The sequence below is a fragment of the Neopelma chrysocephalum genome, unplaced genomic scaffold (assembly GCF_003984885.1).
Source record: "Neopelma chrysocephalum unplaced genomic scaffold, ASM398488v2 Primary Assembly neopelma1_119, whole genome shotgun sequence".
Lineage (NCBI taxonomy): Eukaryota > Metazoa > Chordata > Aves > Passeriformes > Pipridae > Neopelma > Neopelma chrysocephalum.
In genome coordinates this window covers 4,419,668-4,435,601 of record NW_020897781.1, presented here as the reverse complement: position 1 = coordinate 4,435,601, position 15,934 = coordinate 4,419,668, and the positions used below count along the sequence as shown (strand labels likewise).

At 41.1% G+C, this 15,934-nt stretch overlaps 1 protein-coding gene across 1 annotated transcript; it reads left to right on the top strand.

Moving 5' to 3' along the window:
- Positions 1-203: 203 nt before the first annotated feature.
- EDN3 (endothelin 3) lies at positions 204-15,699 on the top strand. Its single transcript, XM_027697557.1, has 5 exons — positions 204-547; positions 901-1,120; positions 12,802-12,966; positions 13,471-13,575; positions 14,303-15,699. Exons 1-4 carry the CDS (start codon positions 496-498, stop codon positions 13,541-13,543), a joined length of 510 nt encoding a protein of 169 aa, XP_027553358.1. The 5' UTR covers positions 204-495; the 3' UTR covers positions 13,544-13,575; positions 14,303-15,699.
- Positions 15,700-15,934: the final 235 nt, after the last annotated feature.

The following is a 15,934-nucleotide window of genomic DNA, read 5'->3' as shown; positions in this document are numbered from 1 at the left end:
GGAACCAGAAGCAGCATTAGCAACTCGGCCGGGCTGTTCCGGGAGGATGTGCTGCTCTATCCCTGCTTGTACCTGGCGGGTGGGGAGCGGGGGGCGGCGGGGGCGGGAGCGGGGGCCGTGCCCGCCCCCCGGCCCCGGGGGAGGCCGGCAGCTGTCCGGGTGGGAGGCGTCTGCAGCTGGAAAACAGCAGCTCCGCTTTCTGATCGGATTTGGGGGTGGGGTGGGAGGTGTGTGTGGGAAAAGCCAAGCGATGGATCTTCCCTTCTTTTGACAACGCTCTCCCCCCTTCAGGACTAAGCCTGCACTGGAGGAAAATAACTGCAAGGGAGAACTGCTAATCACACCTCCGTGTGGGAACTAACTCCGGGGAGCAGCGTGTGCCGCCAGCCCCAGGATATTCCCTGCCTCCAACCTGAAGTGATTCCTCCTGGAACGGTTCAGTCGCCCCTGCAGTTCACCTTTGCCTGCAGTTAACCAGCGTGCAATTTGGGTTTAATGGAGCTGGGTTTATTGTTCCTCTTTGGACTTACGATTACGTCGACTGCAGGTAACTCGAATTTCTTTCTTTCTTTGCCACTTCCACGCATGCACACAAAGAAAGGCTGGGTGGGTTTGTGTTTTTTGTTGTTGTTTTTTTTTTTTCTTTTTCCTCCTTCCAAAAGGCTGTGAAGCAACAGCCCACTCCAGGAGTGCGTGGTAAAGAACCAGACTCCAAAAAGACATCATTTGACCCTACGTAGGTTTGAAACAAAAGCGCTGCCTTAGCGATGCATCCCTGTGGGGCAGCGAAAACATAACGGTGCTTTAAGCGCCCTGGAACTCCTGGGGGAGCCGGGGTGGGTCGGGTGCTGTTACAAAGGGGGTCTCCGGGAGCTGAGCGCTGCTGTTGCCTCCCCGCAGGGTCCGCGCTGCCCCGGCCCCGCTCGGCGCTCCCCGCGGGCGGGGACCCGGCACACCGGGAGCGGGACGCGAGCGGGGCGGCGGCGGCGGGCGGCGGGCGCGCCAGGGCGGACGGCGGGGGGCTGCGGCCGCGGGCCCGGCGCTGCACTTGCTACACCTACAAGGACAAGGAGTGCGTGTACTACTGCCACCTCGACATCATCTGGATCAACACGCCCGAGTGAGTGCGGCGGGAATGGCGGGCGGGGGCAGCGGGACGGCGGGAGGGAGCGGGTGGGGGATCCCTGCCCGGCCCCCGGGGGACCCCGCCGGGACGGCCCGGGCGGGGGGAGCCGGAGGCGGAGCCGCCCCCGGCGGGGTCAGGGCGGGACGAGGGAGCCCGAGCGCTGCCCCGGGAGCCCGGGCAGCCCCCCCGAGCCCCCGGGAGCGTGGTGACCCCGGCACCTGCCGGGAGGGGGCACAGGGGGTGCCGCCAGCGCCCGGCGCGGTGACCTCCCGCTCCCGCGGTCCAGGTACATCCAAGTACCGGGCACGAGTGAAATAAGGCAACAGTGGGTATTTTCCAGGAGAAATCTGTTCCTAATTACCCGCGCATAGGGAAGGGAAGAACAGCGTGTGATTGTATGTGCAACTGTACTGGTTTGGATAAAAATTAAAATGGAAAAATACCGGTACATTAAAATAATGATTTTTTTTTTTTTAAATTCAATATACCAGATTTTAAGACGTTACAAAAGAAAGCCTTTTGCAATTATGCTTTGCGGAATGGCAAACATAACTCATCATTATGCTTCAAGTCATAATAAAAACAGCTTTTGAAGACATTTGTCAGAGATTGGAAGCTGGGAGCCCCACACAGGGCAGTGGGGGTGGAGCACACGTGCAGAAAAGCAGGGTCTGGTACTGACAGTGTTTAATGGAAAGAAATCATCAGGAAGGGTGACACTTTGCCTACATCCCAAAGGTTTGAGGCCTCCTTTTCCTACACCATTGTATATATCCTGTCTTGTTGAGTAACTAAGACTTAAGGATTTGTAGATTCTCACAGGCTATTAGGTTTCAGTCCTGTAGCAACCACAGCGATCAGTCCAGTAAAAAAATAATCAGGAGATCAGATGAACCCCAAACCAAATTACTTTAGGAATTCAAGTTCTTCAGGCTGTATGACTGTGAACTTCTACACACGCCATCAAGTACCTCAGTGACTAAAGTTTGGGAACAGTTGTACTAATTCAGATCTGCCTTTGAATCAACTGCAAAGCTTTTAATCAGATTAAAATAACAGAAGGAGTAAAAAAACACCAGAAAATAGCAGTAAAATAGGTTAAGTCAAATGGGGTTATGGGCACTTAATTTGTAAACTCACATGTGTGTCCTGGCCAGAGGCCATGTCTGATGATGTCTTTTGAACTTCTACCAACCTGTAAGTATCACGTATTCACACAATTCATTCAGTTCTTTGAGTTCCATACCTGCACTAATCCACCCCAGGATTACATAAAGTTATTTTAGCCAAATATTTATGACTCAGTAAATTTAAGTCAGAGCTCAGCAGTGAAAACGGGGCAATGACATTCCTTTTCCCCTACGCACTGAATAAATAGACCACTGCTAATTTTAAACATACACTCCTCTTTTTCTTTTCTTTCTTTTTTTTTTTCTTTAGGATATCCTATTTTAAGTCTACAGAAAAAGTATTTAGTGTGCATTAATTCAGTGATGTGGAGAATTTTTCCCTACCCGAAAGTTTTGTGCAAACATCACAAAACAAAGAACAAAAAAAAAAAAGAAAAGGAAATAGAGGTATCTAATATTTTACTGATACCTATGGCATTAGCAATGAAGTATGTATAATAATCTAAATATTAAACACTTGGGGCTCTAAGCCTCTGCTTGCTTAACTGAAGTCAGTTGTACATAAATAGCAGCAAATCTCAGCTCTGTTAAGTCCACCCCCACTGGGTATAGAGTAGCCTGTAATATTTTGATGTGAGTACTAGGAAATTCTCTTTTAATAACTTTTATGTGACTGGATGTTTGTATGCAAACTATGGAATGAATACATTCAATGTCAATGCTGAATATTCACATAGAATATACATTTCAGCTACTGTGCTCCAAAGACATGAACTTGTATAACCTAATAACACTGTTGGAACTGGGTGAATTGGGATGCTGGGAGCCCTCTGGGGTTGGTAAAGAGTGGGTTTATGATGGTGGAAAGTAGGGAATTAGGCCAGTAGGGACTGAGTTTCCTGGAGTGTGTCAGTGTCTGAAGTGGGCAGCTTTGCTGTCCTGCTCCTTGTGCTGTTTCTGGCCTGAGCCAGGAAGGTGAGCAGTGAAAGGAGCAGCTCTGTGTACTTGCCCAAATCTCCCTTTAGGCTGAAACAGGAATGCTTTTGTGTATGAGGGCAGAGGTGGTCACTGAAATAAGGGTGTTAGACATTTTGGACCATTTCAGTGCAACAGAAGCAGCATTAAGATTTCATATCACATGTCTGAATGAACAGGCACTAATTCTGCCCTGGTGTCCTACCTGGAGTAATGTCTCAGCAAGTCAAAAGTCTGGATGTGAATGAGGGAAACCAGGCCTGCTTGTACAATTTAATATCCCAAGCAGGTTACACCACTGCCTTTAACTGGAAGTAACCCCTGGATCTGAACAGACTGGTAACAAGTTTGTAAACGGGGCTTTTATGTTGATCTCGTACACACATTGTTGGAAGTTCTTATAGTTACTAAAAACTTGGCTCCAATGCAACTTTGAGGATCAAACATACAGTGAGACACCAGAAAGATGGTGTTAAAGTTTGGAGAAGTTTTCCTGACATCTGTTGATTGGTATTTTTCTTGCTTATATACTTACCTTTTTGCTTTGTTTTATTTTCTACATCAAATACTATAATTGCTTATTATTTTTCTTTTTTTTTCTGCCGATTTATTTCTTTCACTTTATCATCTCTTATTCCTCACAAAAATTCCTTAATATTTTCTCAACATTACTCTTGCCTCCATACTTCAAGGACAAACTTTACTTCCTCCTCTGGTTTCTTCTGCTTTTCCTGACAGGAGATGCTGTTAAGCATTGTTGTAATACATTCAAAACAAATCTTAGTCATGGCCACTCCTCCTTTTCTGGAAAAGCAGTTAAAGTTTTTAGTGAAACTGTTGGAGGCAAAGTGACGATAGATGGTCTATTCTATCCCTGCTGAGAAACCACTTAGATCAGCAGGGGCACAGTTGTAGAAAAGCACAAAATTGCAGAGTTTGGAGCCTCTGACTCCCTGCAGCTTGTGCCAATTAAGAGAGAAATTATCTCTGCGCACATGTTTTGAGTATTGCTTTATACTTGTGCATGAACCACTGCTGTTAGGCCAGACCACTAAGAGCATCAGTGTGTTATTTTGACATAGTGAGTCTTTTATGCTGGGGAACAGTGGGAGCCTTAAGTGGAAAAGAAGACCTAAAGAAAGGCAGGTAAGTCAGAACAGAATAATGCAATTATGTGGTGTAGACAAGGCTTGCATAACAAAGATAATTAATTAATTAAAAGCTGGTAAACTGTTCTCACTGATAAGATTGATTAGTCAGGAATTAGTTTGCAATGTATTTTTTTTGTCAAGTGCTTATCTTGATCTATAGCTACAGACATATTCTAAAGAAGAATTGTTTTTCTAAACAGTACCCACTGATGTAATACAGACACAACTTGATGCTTAATTCTGTAAGTGAAAGAAGAAAATGTAGACAAGACTACATTTAGATCTGCACTTCTTCAAAGGGGTTCTGTATTTCAGTATGAACTGAATTTATGGATGTGACAGCAACATGTGGTTCAATTAACATTAATGTTGCTGTGTGAAGCGTCAGGGATGCTCATAGTGATTAGTAAAAGATTAAAAGGTGATAACTCCTAAGAAAGTGGTGCTATCATGAGGACACAGTATCAGATACTCAAGTGGGTCTTCAATTCTAAAATAAAACTATAATGAGAATTCATGGCAATAATCCAGACCATTTTCAAAGGACAATTCCTCACTCAAACTAAGCACCAAAAATAAGAACAGTTCTTTCAAAGGGTTTAAATCAAAGCAAAAGTGAGTTTTTTTCTAGATGTCTCCTTTCTATATTTGCTATTATGTTCAAGAGATGAGTAACTGAACGAAATCCTGTGACCACGTTGTAAAGACCAGCTTACATGCTGATCTAAGAGTTCTGTCTGCCAGTTACATGAATTTCTGAATCAGGAAAATTGGATGGATGGACAAAGTGAAAGGAAGAGTTTGATCTAACACTGTGTTTGCTGCTCTGCTCCTCTGTACTTAAACACATGTTCTATTTCCTGTGGAAGGACAAGGGCAGGGGCTGACTTGTATCTGTTGCTTTTCTGTGTGGGATAAATTGGAGAGGATCTGGTGAGCATTCCGTGGTGTGTGAGCACATGGTGACACTGAAAGGACCTGATGTTTCCTCACTTAATAAATTTGTTTCTGTAACATATGAAGGTCAGATACCCTTTAGCACTAGGTTGGCTCCAGACAGCTCCCAATAGAAATGTGTTTTCCTGACCTAAGGAGACCGTGTGTTGGGGTGAGAAAGGCTTTTCATGCACTTGAATTGTTTTGGTCTCTCCTGGAGGTGATGACGGATGGGTTTGTTAGCGACTTGTCAGAAGCTGAACAGACCCCAGCTGATTGCACAGGCAGTCAGCTCTGCAACAGCTAAAAGTCAATGATCTCTGCTCATTACTGACTTAGGTTGCCATCAGAAAGTCATCTTAGAATGGGAACAATTTGTGCCCTATCATGGCTTCACTCACAGTTTTACTCACATGTAGAGATGAAGTGATTTCTTGGGATGTTGTTACAAAAAAGACTTCAGGCAACCCATTGGTTGCTCCTGCTCTAACTGCTGCTCTGCTGGCTGACTTTGCCTTCACAACATCTTTTGGTTACCTGCACCTCACTGGTGACTGCATTTCATCCTCATGGGCATTAAGGGATATTCTAGAGGATTATAATTTCCCCAATTCTGGATAATCATCGTTAAATATGAATAGATGATGTCCTGTATTCTACCGGAAATAAAAGTACGCAGCTAAAGATTTCTTGTTCAGCAAAACAATTAAGCAGGTGGTTATAAACTTTAGATCAGATTGGAAATACCTGGTAGCCAAAGGCATGATGATAAAACAGTGGCTGTGAGCCAGGCAGCTCAAACAAGGAAGCTAAACAGTGCACATGGTTAACCATCAGAACCAAGTGCCAAAAGTGATAAATCTTCTGTTGAGTTGATTTTATTTTTCTGAATGAAATTTGCCCTGATTTTGCAACCTTTACTACCCACATAGTCACTGAAACCTATTTGTCTTGCACAAAATAAACTTCCAATAGATATACTGAACATAGTAACAGGCTTCTGCTGTAATTGCTATATTTTATCATGGACAAACTGATCTGACTTTTAGGCCAGTTTATTCAAAGAGTTATTCTTGCGTGTTTAGATTGTGTACTGACTTCCCACTTTCAGTGTCTTACTCTCTGAAATGTGCACAGCTTGCATGCCCTCCTCAGTCTAGAAGAAGAATCTATCCTCTTAGTCTTCCTGTAAAGCTTATTTACACAGTATGGATGTTTTACAGCAGTATCCAGAAAGACTTGAAATGATTTGGCTCTGCAGTTAAAAATCCCACATCCCTGCAGGAGCTGGCCCTGCAGAATACAGGGTCAGGGATGAGACACTGATGGCCACTGCCTTGAGATTTCCCCACTGCTGCTCTTGTTGGTCTAATTCTAAGGATAAACAGTCTCGAGGGCTGTCAAACCACACTCACTTTCATCAGCCTTATATTTTAACACCATGTGTTTATTTTTCCCCAGGTTTTTGTTTTATTTGTTTTTAAACCTGTGGTGGATTTTGAACTAAACAGGCTGTAGAGAGTGGAAGAAACATAAATTAGTGTGTGTTCTTTGTGTGCACTGCTGGAGTGGCTTTAGCAGCAAGTACTCTGAATTTTAGGTTGAAAAGCTACCATTTGAGATTTCATTTGATTCCTTTAAGCCCTATTTCCCAGCAGTTCTGCCTTTTGGCATTTACCTCAGTGGTTTTGTTTTAGAACCACTTACTAACGACACCCCCTGCCAGTCAGAGGGAGAAAAGGAGAAAAGGGAGTTAGGGCCTGACAGACAGAAAATTAGGCACCAAAGTTTATTTGCTTAAACCAAAAGTCATATATCCTGCCACAGAACTGGGATCAGATTAGGACTGGTATGAAGTACTGAAGGATATGCTGAGAGTTGTTTTGAGAGAGGTATTCCTGTGAAACAGTGGCTCAGTTTATTAAGTCAGGTGAGCTCTACCCAGCCCCTCGGGGAATTTGGGGTGTTAATGGACACCCCTCACCCCAACTTTTGCTTCATATTGCTTCTCTCAAGAAATGTACCCCAGCTTTTAGCTCAGCGACTCAGATATTGTTCTGATCATGTTTTGAAAAGAAAACATGTAACATCATTTTGACAGCTGCAGGAGGAGGATGGATAGTGATAAAAAGCCTCCAGATTCTCACAGTAGTTGACTTGGGTACCATGAAATCCCCAGTGGGAGGGAAATCAAAGAACTCACAGGGTCAGTGAAACTGGACAATGAAGCAGATGTGTGTAATCCTTGGCTTATTAACTAAGTTAGCTGTAACTAATGAACTAAAGCTCATTTGCATCCAGCAGCCTGTTCAGGAACACTGGCTACTACTAAACTGAAGATGTGAAAAAGAAAGGTGTGGCTATAAAGGATAAAGGTTTGTTTCCTCTGAAAATGACTTTAAGAGCAAAAAGCTAATCAGAAGAAGTCCAGCTTCTGAGAAGGGAGCATGTGGTTAGGCTGACAAAACCAACAAGGCAGGCACTTCTTTGAAGATGATGTTTTACTGCTTAAATAATGATGCTAAGGAAGGGTTAATAGGGGAGGTACATGGATTGTGAGCACTCTTAAAAAAATATGTCTGTTACAGAAAGAGTTGGAGCCAACTTTCAGAGCAGCCAATGATCTCTTCATCTATAGAGCTACACAATATTCCTGCAGTGGCTTTATATGAAAGCATACACAGAAATATCTGTTATTTCCCCCAAGCATCTTTCATTCTGTAGACATTTTGTTTCACTTGGAGGATGGTAAATTTTGCTTCCTTTCTGTGTTCTTTGTTCTCAGTGGTCCTTACAGGGATCTCATACATTTTAGGATTGTCTGGAAACACTGGAGACTGTTGGGAGCCTCGCTGGCCTGGATGCAGGCCAGAAAATATATTGCTGAATACTGAAATCACAGCATCTAAGATGATTGCTGCAACCCCCTCATCCCTTTGTTTTGGCTGAAACTCTCCAGTGCCCTGGAGGTATCTACAGTGTTTAAGTGGCTGGGAAAGTAGAAAATAATAGCAGCTCATAGGTCAATTATAACATAGCATGAGAAACTCAGCCACATGTTATAAAAATTAAAATAAACCAATTAGACTTGTCTGCCTGAATTCACTATAAGTAAAGGACAGCAGGACTTAGGCAAATCATGCTTCCCAATTCGACCTGAAGGCAGTAATCATTCAATGGGCAGTTTGCTTCTGTGGGAAATTTTCCCTGATATCCCTGGTTCAGAATGGCTGTTCCACTATTACTCGGTAATTTTGTCCTTTTCAACAACAAAAAAAATCCCTACTTCTGTTAATTTAATGGCCAGATCTTGCTTCAAGAGCTAGCTGGCTTTTGGGGGACAGCTTTTATGATTGTGTTTTGTGGGCACAAAGCACAGAAATAGTCTAGGTTATTTCAGCATCTGTTATCCAATCTGCAGATCTATACTTTTTTTTTCTTTTAAAATTCTAGAAGGAACATTTGCTGACCTAAAGATTGCTGTGTATTCCTTCCACTGCAGAAATCCAAAGTGTTTCAGGTGACAAGAGCACACTGTGCTTTGATTAGTTTTGTGCTGCTCTGTTATACGTGGAGTTATCTTCAGTTAACAGACCTGTTGCACTGACTAATCATAATTACATCTCATGGAATAATTACAAGTACTGGAGAGTTGTGTTAGCATTTTTTACAGAAAAAAGAACAAATAGCTTATACTCAAGAAGAAATTACTTCCTTGAACTCAGACCTTCTCTAATCTAGAAAGTGCTTTAAAACTGAGCGTGCAGACTTTTATGCTCCCCCTCACTGCAGTAATGATCTTTAACTCCACAAAAGAGAGTAATTCCACAGAAATCACAAATCTGTGTGTTGCCAATCAGATACCAGTTCAAAGCACCACCTTGGAAAGGCTGATCCAGAATTGCACAGGTTTGCTTGTTCTCCACTTTGTAGAGAAGAAAGGGATAAAGGACACACAGCTCTTAAATAGTGAAAACCCATTTCACTGCTTCAGGAGAAGCTTGTTCTCCTAAAGGAAGAAATGTTGCCTACTGAGTTAAAGGACAGAAATTCAAATTTTATCTTTTTTTTTTTTTTCCAAAAAGTTTGGAAATGGCCCTTAGCCAGTGCTTTGGCCAGGGACTGGGTCATAAGCATGAGGAACACAGTATAAGGGAACTGGTTGTTCAGGATCTCCAGAAGCCTGGAGCAGGTAGCCAGCCAACAAATCTGCCTCTGCCCTACTCCAACTGATCCTCATCTTCACTGAGGAGGCACAAATTGCTCTGGGTATACTCAAGTCCTCGAGCTTTGACTAAAGAAAACAGATGCCTCACCTGAAACAGAAAGCAAAGAGACTTTTTTTGCCACATAAGTGCTTGGTGACAATCACATGCTGACAATAATTCCCATTCAATGTGTAGAAATTGTGATTCTACTTCATTTTGCACCTGAGCCTTGCAACACCACAAAGATAATAAAAAAGAGCAGCATCTGTTAATCACATGTAACAATCTAAGATTAAGAAGCTGCCAGGCAAATGCTTCTGATACCTGTTCAACTGAATCTCTTCAGCATCTCCTCTCACCTCTGAAGTGCTGAGAAAGAGGCATGAACTAACTTGAAACACAAACATTTTCAGCTGCTGGAATGATAACCATACACACACTAACATTTGCTTAAACGTAGTGATTTATGAGTTGTAGCAGAGTAACTGACAGGCAAGAAAACATCTCTATTTTTTGGTTCTTTTGAACACTGTTGCAAAGACTCTGGGTTGCTATAGAAGTATCTCTGGTTTGGGTTTGAATTTTTGGGTTAGAAATCAAAACCAGGCATATTGGGAGCATTATTACATTTCTATCTCTGATGGGCAAATCTGCACATTAGCTTACATATAAACTTCACTTGGATGTTCCAGGTAATTCTTACACTTGTCAGAGCACTGGCAGGTATTTCTGGGCCACTGAAAATGAGGGGGTCTTGAATACATTTCCTAAGCTATGAACCACACTCCTATAAGCATTCTGTGTTTCACAGAGCATGAAGTACCTCATTAGAAAGATCAGAAGCAGCATCTAAAATACCAATTTCCTTCTTTGCTTAGGGCTGTGATTCATGGCTCTTATCACTTGTAATTAATTTATATTCTCTACCCCTCCCTGTTTGCTGGAATTTACTGTTTCTTAGAAAAGACAGCAGACTAGTAATAGGCCCATTCCTCAGTCACTGTAATTCACACACTGATGTATTAAAGTGAAATTGAAAGTTGAAGGCAATTCTAGTTGGTCCATTAATTTGCAAACTACTGCAATTAAGAATAAAACACATTCCCTTCTTCCTCTCCAGCTATTCAGGCAGAACCTCTGGCACAGGGCAAACTGCAGCTCAGTCCCACAGAGATTCTGGGTTAGAGAATTAGAGTGAAAAAACCAGTATCGTATTTTGGAAGAGTGGACTTCATAACAAGGAACCACTTTAAGTAATGAGAATAACACACTGCAGTATTTTATGTCTTGTTAGCATAATGTGGGATGACATCTGCAAAAGCTGCAAGTAGCTTCTTTATCCCTTGGCAAACTATCTGTCATGAAACAGGGTTTTCACATTTGGCTACCACACACCAAATTAATCTTTCTATTTCAGTCTCAATTTGAGCAGGAAGTTGAATAATAGAATTTTACCAGACAGTTTTCATAGAGGATTTTTTAAAAATAAAGGAACTTCCTCCTGTTCCTGTCTCTAAATACCAGCTATTACTTAATTAAAAAGAAAAAAAAGTATTTGTATAAAAAAATACAACCATACAGCAATTATTTATACCAGAAGTTACCTACATTAGCCACCCAACATTCATCATTCTAAAGCAGATGCCAGTATGGAATCATTAATACTCTTCAATTATAAAATGGGACTCGCTCCTAATCCTAAAGACAACAAAAAGCTTTTTAAATGGCTGTTAGAGAAGGGAGGCCAAAATCAAGTCCTAAAGTGTTTTGAGACAAATATGCATATTCTTGGCTCCCCCAATGTCTGGGCATAGGAGTAAAGGGAAAATATGCAACAGTTTCTGCATGTAGGTGAGGCAGAGCAGCATCTGCTGGAGAAAGACCATTTCATGGGCTCTTACCCCAGAAATATTGTTTGTGATTTTCTATCTTTCAGTATGATTTTATGATAAATCTAACTCTGACAGGTGTGCTCTGGCTCAGGCTGTGAAAGACAAGATGCACAAGCTCATACGTACTGTAAGTGCAGAGGCTTGAATAAATGATTTGCATCAACTGCACTGATGTTACACCAAAATTATTGCAGACATTAGGAAAATAATGTTTCTGAACCTTTCAGCCCACCATGTGTGTGGGAAAACGGAAAATTTGCAGCTTTCCCATTAATAGCCTAATGATGTTTTTATGAAAGCAAATGAAACAAGGAGAACTACATGAAGGTAGTGGTTGCAAACTGATTATTCAGGCTTTGTTCTGTAACCTTTCTGTAACCCTTCTAGATTTACTCTTCCTCTTCCCTGCCTTTTTTTTTTCCACTCCCTTCACTCCTCTTTCTTGCTTGTGAACATGAGATTCCCTTCATATTTTTAGTGTTTGTGGAGTTGTGGGTTGCTTAGCCCATCCCTCAAGTCCACAGGAGCTTTTATGGGTCTCCAGAAGTTTCATGTGGTGGACAGCTGCTGTCACTTGAGATTCTTTAACAACTTGAAGGAGAATAATTTATGACATCAGTCCAAACCATCCAACTCCTTTTGGGGATGTCAGCAGGAATTGATTGACTATAACCCATTAAAGAGCAAAGCATGCACGACTGCAGGGAAATACAGAGAGCTGTCTCATCCTATTTCTTGGTGTGCTGGAGTGCAGAATACGATCTCTTGTAGAAAGGTATTAATAGATACATACAGGGAAGATTATCCAGCAGTTTCTCACCTCTGTAACTCCAGGGATCATGTTCCAAACATGATGTAGTGAATTAATCATGCTGACAGTTGTCTCCATTTCTCAATGATTAAATTAATGGCAAATCAGGCTCAGAATCATGAAGATAACACAACTACATGATGTTACTCGTCTGGTGAAATCATCACAGCTCCTTTGTCACTTCACACCAGCCATGGCACTGGACATAACAAATATTGTACGTTGGGGGAGGGTGAGCAACACAACACAGGAATTAGGAGTAAAATAAGCAATAACCTTGCTTGTAATTGTATCAGCTGTTAGGTATTCCAATCTTTTTTTAGATTGTGTAGTTGCCAATTAATTCTCCCAGTAGAGCTGATTGCTACTTTATAACTTCCCGAAAGCCTGAGCTAATTGGGCAGAAGTTACAATCTTTTAAGGACAGAACTGCTTATTTATATGAGTATGTTTTGATTTTTGTGCCACTATTTATTGCTTTGCATCAATAGATCTCTTTATTAAAACAGAAAAGACATGGAATATCATTTTAACTGGCTTCTAAAATACACAATATGTGTGACTCACAACAGGAGGACTGTGCCATATGGACTGTCTAACTACAGAGGCAGCTTTAGAGGCAAAAGGTCTACAGGCCAGAATCAAAGTACTTCCCAGTCTTCATTTCGATGTTCCTGTTTGGATGCTCAGGATGAACAGTGTTTGCAGTTTTGCAGAAGAGTGCAAGACAGAAGAAGGTGAGTATCTGAATGCTGCCACCTGTCTACACGACTTGACTATTTCACAGAGATAAATTAATCCAGTCGCACTTATCAAGTGGAACTGAGTGAAAAACGCGTGGATTTTAACTAAAATTCCCCTCTCCAGTGTGGTGGGTTAGCCCTGGCCAGCAGCCAAGCACTTACAGAGCTGCTTGTTCACTTCCCCTCCAGTGGGACGGGGGAGTGAACAGAAAGAACAAAAGTGAGAGAACTCGTATGTCACCTTAGAGTTTAGTAGGTGAAGGAAAGAGGCCAGAGGCAGCCAGTACTGCTTGGAATTTTCATTTTGCTGTTCCCTTCTATGATGTGATGTTTTTGAAAACAGCAGATCTGCCCAGCTAGGAGCATGCTGACTATTGCACTATTCCAGAATGTTTTATCTAGTCTGACAAAGAGCATCACATTGTCTTTTTATGAATGGCTCCATAAGGGGACTTGATGAGAGCACATTTACAAACTTGGAAAATCTTTCTTCTCCAGAAATCATGGATCAATGAAAAAGACAGAGGAGAAAGACCAATGCAGGGAAGAGGAACACAACTTCATTCAGTAGCACAGAGAGTCTGGAGGATTCTGAACAATCAGGTATGGTGCAGATGTTTAATATTGAAAACAAATAGTGATTCTCCATAAATGTTCTTTGTATTTGCAGCACCCTTAACTCTTTTAACTGAATGTTATAAATAAGGGCAGAATTTGGCCCATGAGTTGTTTGGGTTTTTTTTCCATATGTAATTTTTAAAATAACCTTTACTATGCACAGAACTGCTACAACCTCCCTTGTGTTGATCTAACCTCCTTCAAAAGTTGGATTCTTTGGCTATAAGCCAATACATATTTTTGCCTTTTTTTTTTTAGGGCAAGGGCTGTTCCTGTCTATCATGTTTTTGCTCATTTAGCACTGCAGCAACTTAAGCTACACGTCCCAGTGCAGTGCTTCAGTAAAACTAGAACTGTCAAGGTAAAGAAACAGAAAAGAACCTTGTGGAAAAAGCATCTGAAGGGAAAAATAAATCTGCTTTCCATAACAGATCCAAAGAGATTACTGGGACCCAGCAGCCAGTTTCAAATATTTCTACTTCTAAAAAAGTCGCACTATTACTCAAAATTTTTTGCTATGAAGGAAAGCACTTGGATTAGGAGTCCTCAAGCTGGATTTATTGCTATGATTATCTGAGCAGAGCTAATCAGACAACTGTGCAGCGTTCACTCTGGGTACACATAATCAAGGACATGAACCCTATTCTATCAGGTAACAGGCAGTTAGTGCTGAATATTAAGCAGTTTGGTTGTTGTTTTTTTTTTTTTAAAGCTTTAACATTTATTTGCTGGAGCTCAGAAACAAGAACTTAAACTACAACTCTCCCTTGAGATGGACAAACTTGATGCTTCAGTGTGATGCCAGTGGAGAATTGAGCAATGCACCACTTCCATTTCAGCAGTGCCACTCAGAGGGCACGTGAACCTGCATGAGGAAGCTTTGTCCCGTGTTCCCCTCGTGAGAGTCTCAGTAAAGGATAATCTTTATCATGGAACTGGCAGGGAATGTATCACTATCGAAGAAAACTTCAAAGGCAGATCCCAACTTCAGCAATGCAAAGTTTCAGGGAGCATTTTTTTCCTCTGTGATTTAAAAGAGTACAATAGAAACATACTGTTCCACTTTGTGTCTGAGGAATCCATCCACAGCTTTATGCAGGCAACTGTAATTGGAGAATGTGGTGAGCTAGAGAGAGATTGCCTCTACATGAGTTCTCATTCAGAATAAACAGATGCAAAATATTTCTCTTGTTAATGTATGCAAGCCTGAATCATCATATTGTAACTTCGTGGCAGATGTTTAAATGACAGTATCTATGCAGAATAAATATGAATGGCTAATATAAATATTATTATAAACTATAGCAAGTTAAGAGTATACATTGAGTATTCAATAGATTACCTAATTTAGGCACAAATTATTCCTGCACTTCAAAGTTCCATTCAAAAACACAGTGATTATTTAAGGATGCACTGTAGTTGGTGAACAGAACTTTAATTATTCAGCCCCAAGAATTTTCCTAAAGCCGCAAACGTAGGACTGTGGAACTTCAAATGAAGCTTCATACGATCAGAGTAACTCATATTTGCTGTTCTAAGCCCCTGCCCACGTTACCATCCACAGCACATACATTTGTCTCTGTTAGTACTACAAATCACATGTTTATCTTCATTGAAACATCATCAGTGAATAACTTGAAAACTTGGCAATAAGGATTAAATCCGACCCTGGACATTTTTCAATGTAAATGATGTCTTCAGAAATTATGGACTTCTTTTTGCTACGAGGATGCAAGAGTAAGCAAGGAAAAAAGAGTAACTTTTGCAAATCCTGTTCTATATTATTTAAGAAGAGAGGAAATCCCTTACTTGTGACAAATTTTTTTTGGGTTGACTGACCTTCATGCAGACTTTCCCCTGGGCACATAGGTTAAACTATAACCCCATGACAATAAATTATATTTTATAAGAAGAAAGATGGAGACCAAAAGAAAAGTGAAAAGAAATCAACAGTACAAATGTTTATATAGGGCTTAAACCAGTGGTAATAGATTTTCTTTGAAACAAGAAAGGGAGCTCTTTGCCAAAACATATGATATATTTTATATATATGTGGATATATTTCATAAATAAATTATTACAGTTATAAAATTAAATATATCTTTCAGTTATTGCATTTGTATCAGTTTCTTACTTGCTGTATAACTGATTTTGTACGTTTATAGAAAATAGATTATTTATTTTATAAAACCACTTCACATACTATTTTCCCGTATTTTGTTTAAAGTCACTGTATAGTTTTGGGGATTTTAAAAAAAATAATCAAGCTCTGTTATGAAGAATACATAATGCTCCTGGTGTTGCTTTATGATCAAAATCTGGAAACTTTTTCCCCTCTGAATTC

Excerpts from the sequence above, each read along its gene's own strand:
- EDN3 (XM_027697557.1), top strand. The coding sequence starts at position 496 with ATGGAGCTGGGTTTATTGTTCCTCTTTGGACTTACGATTACGTCGACT. Across the intron at positions 1,121-12,801 it reads ATCTGGATCAACACGCCCGA|GAGGACTGTGCCATATGGAC; the intron begins GTGAGTGCGGCG and ends GACTCACAACAG. Across the intron at positions 12,967-13,470 it reads AGAGTGCAAGACAGAAGAAG|AAATCATGGATCAATGAAAA; the intron begins GTGAGTATCTGA and ends TTTCTTCTCCAG.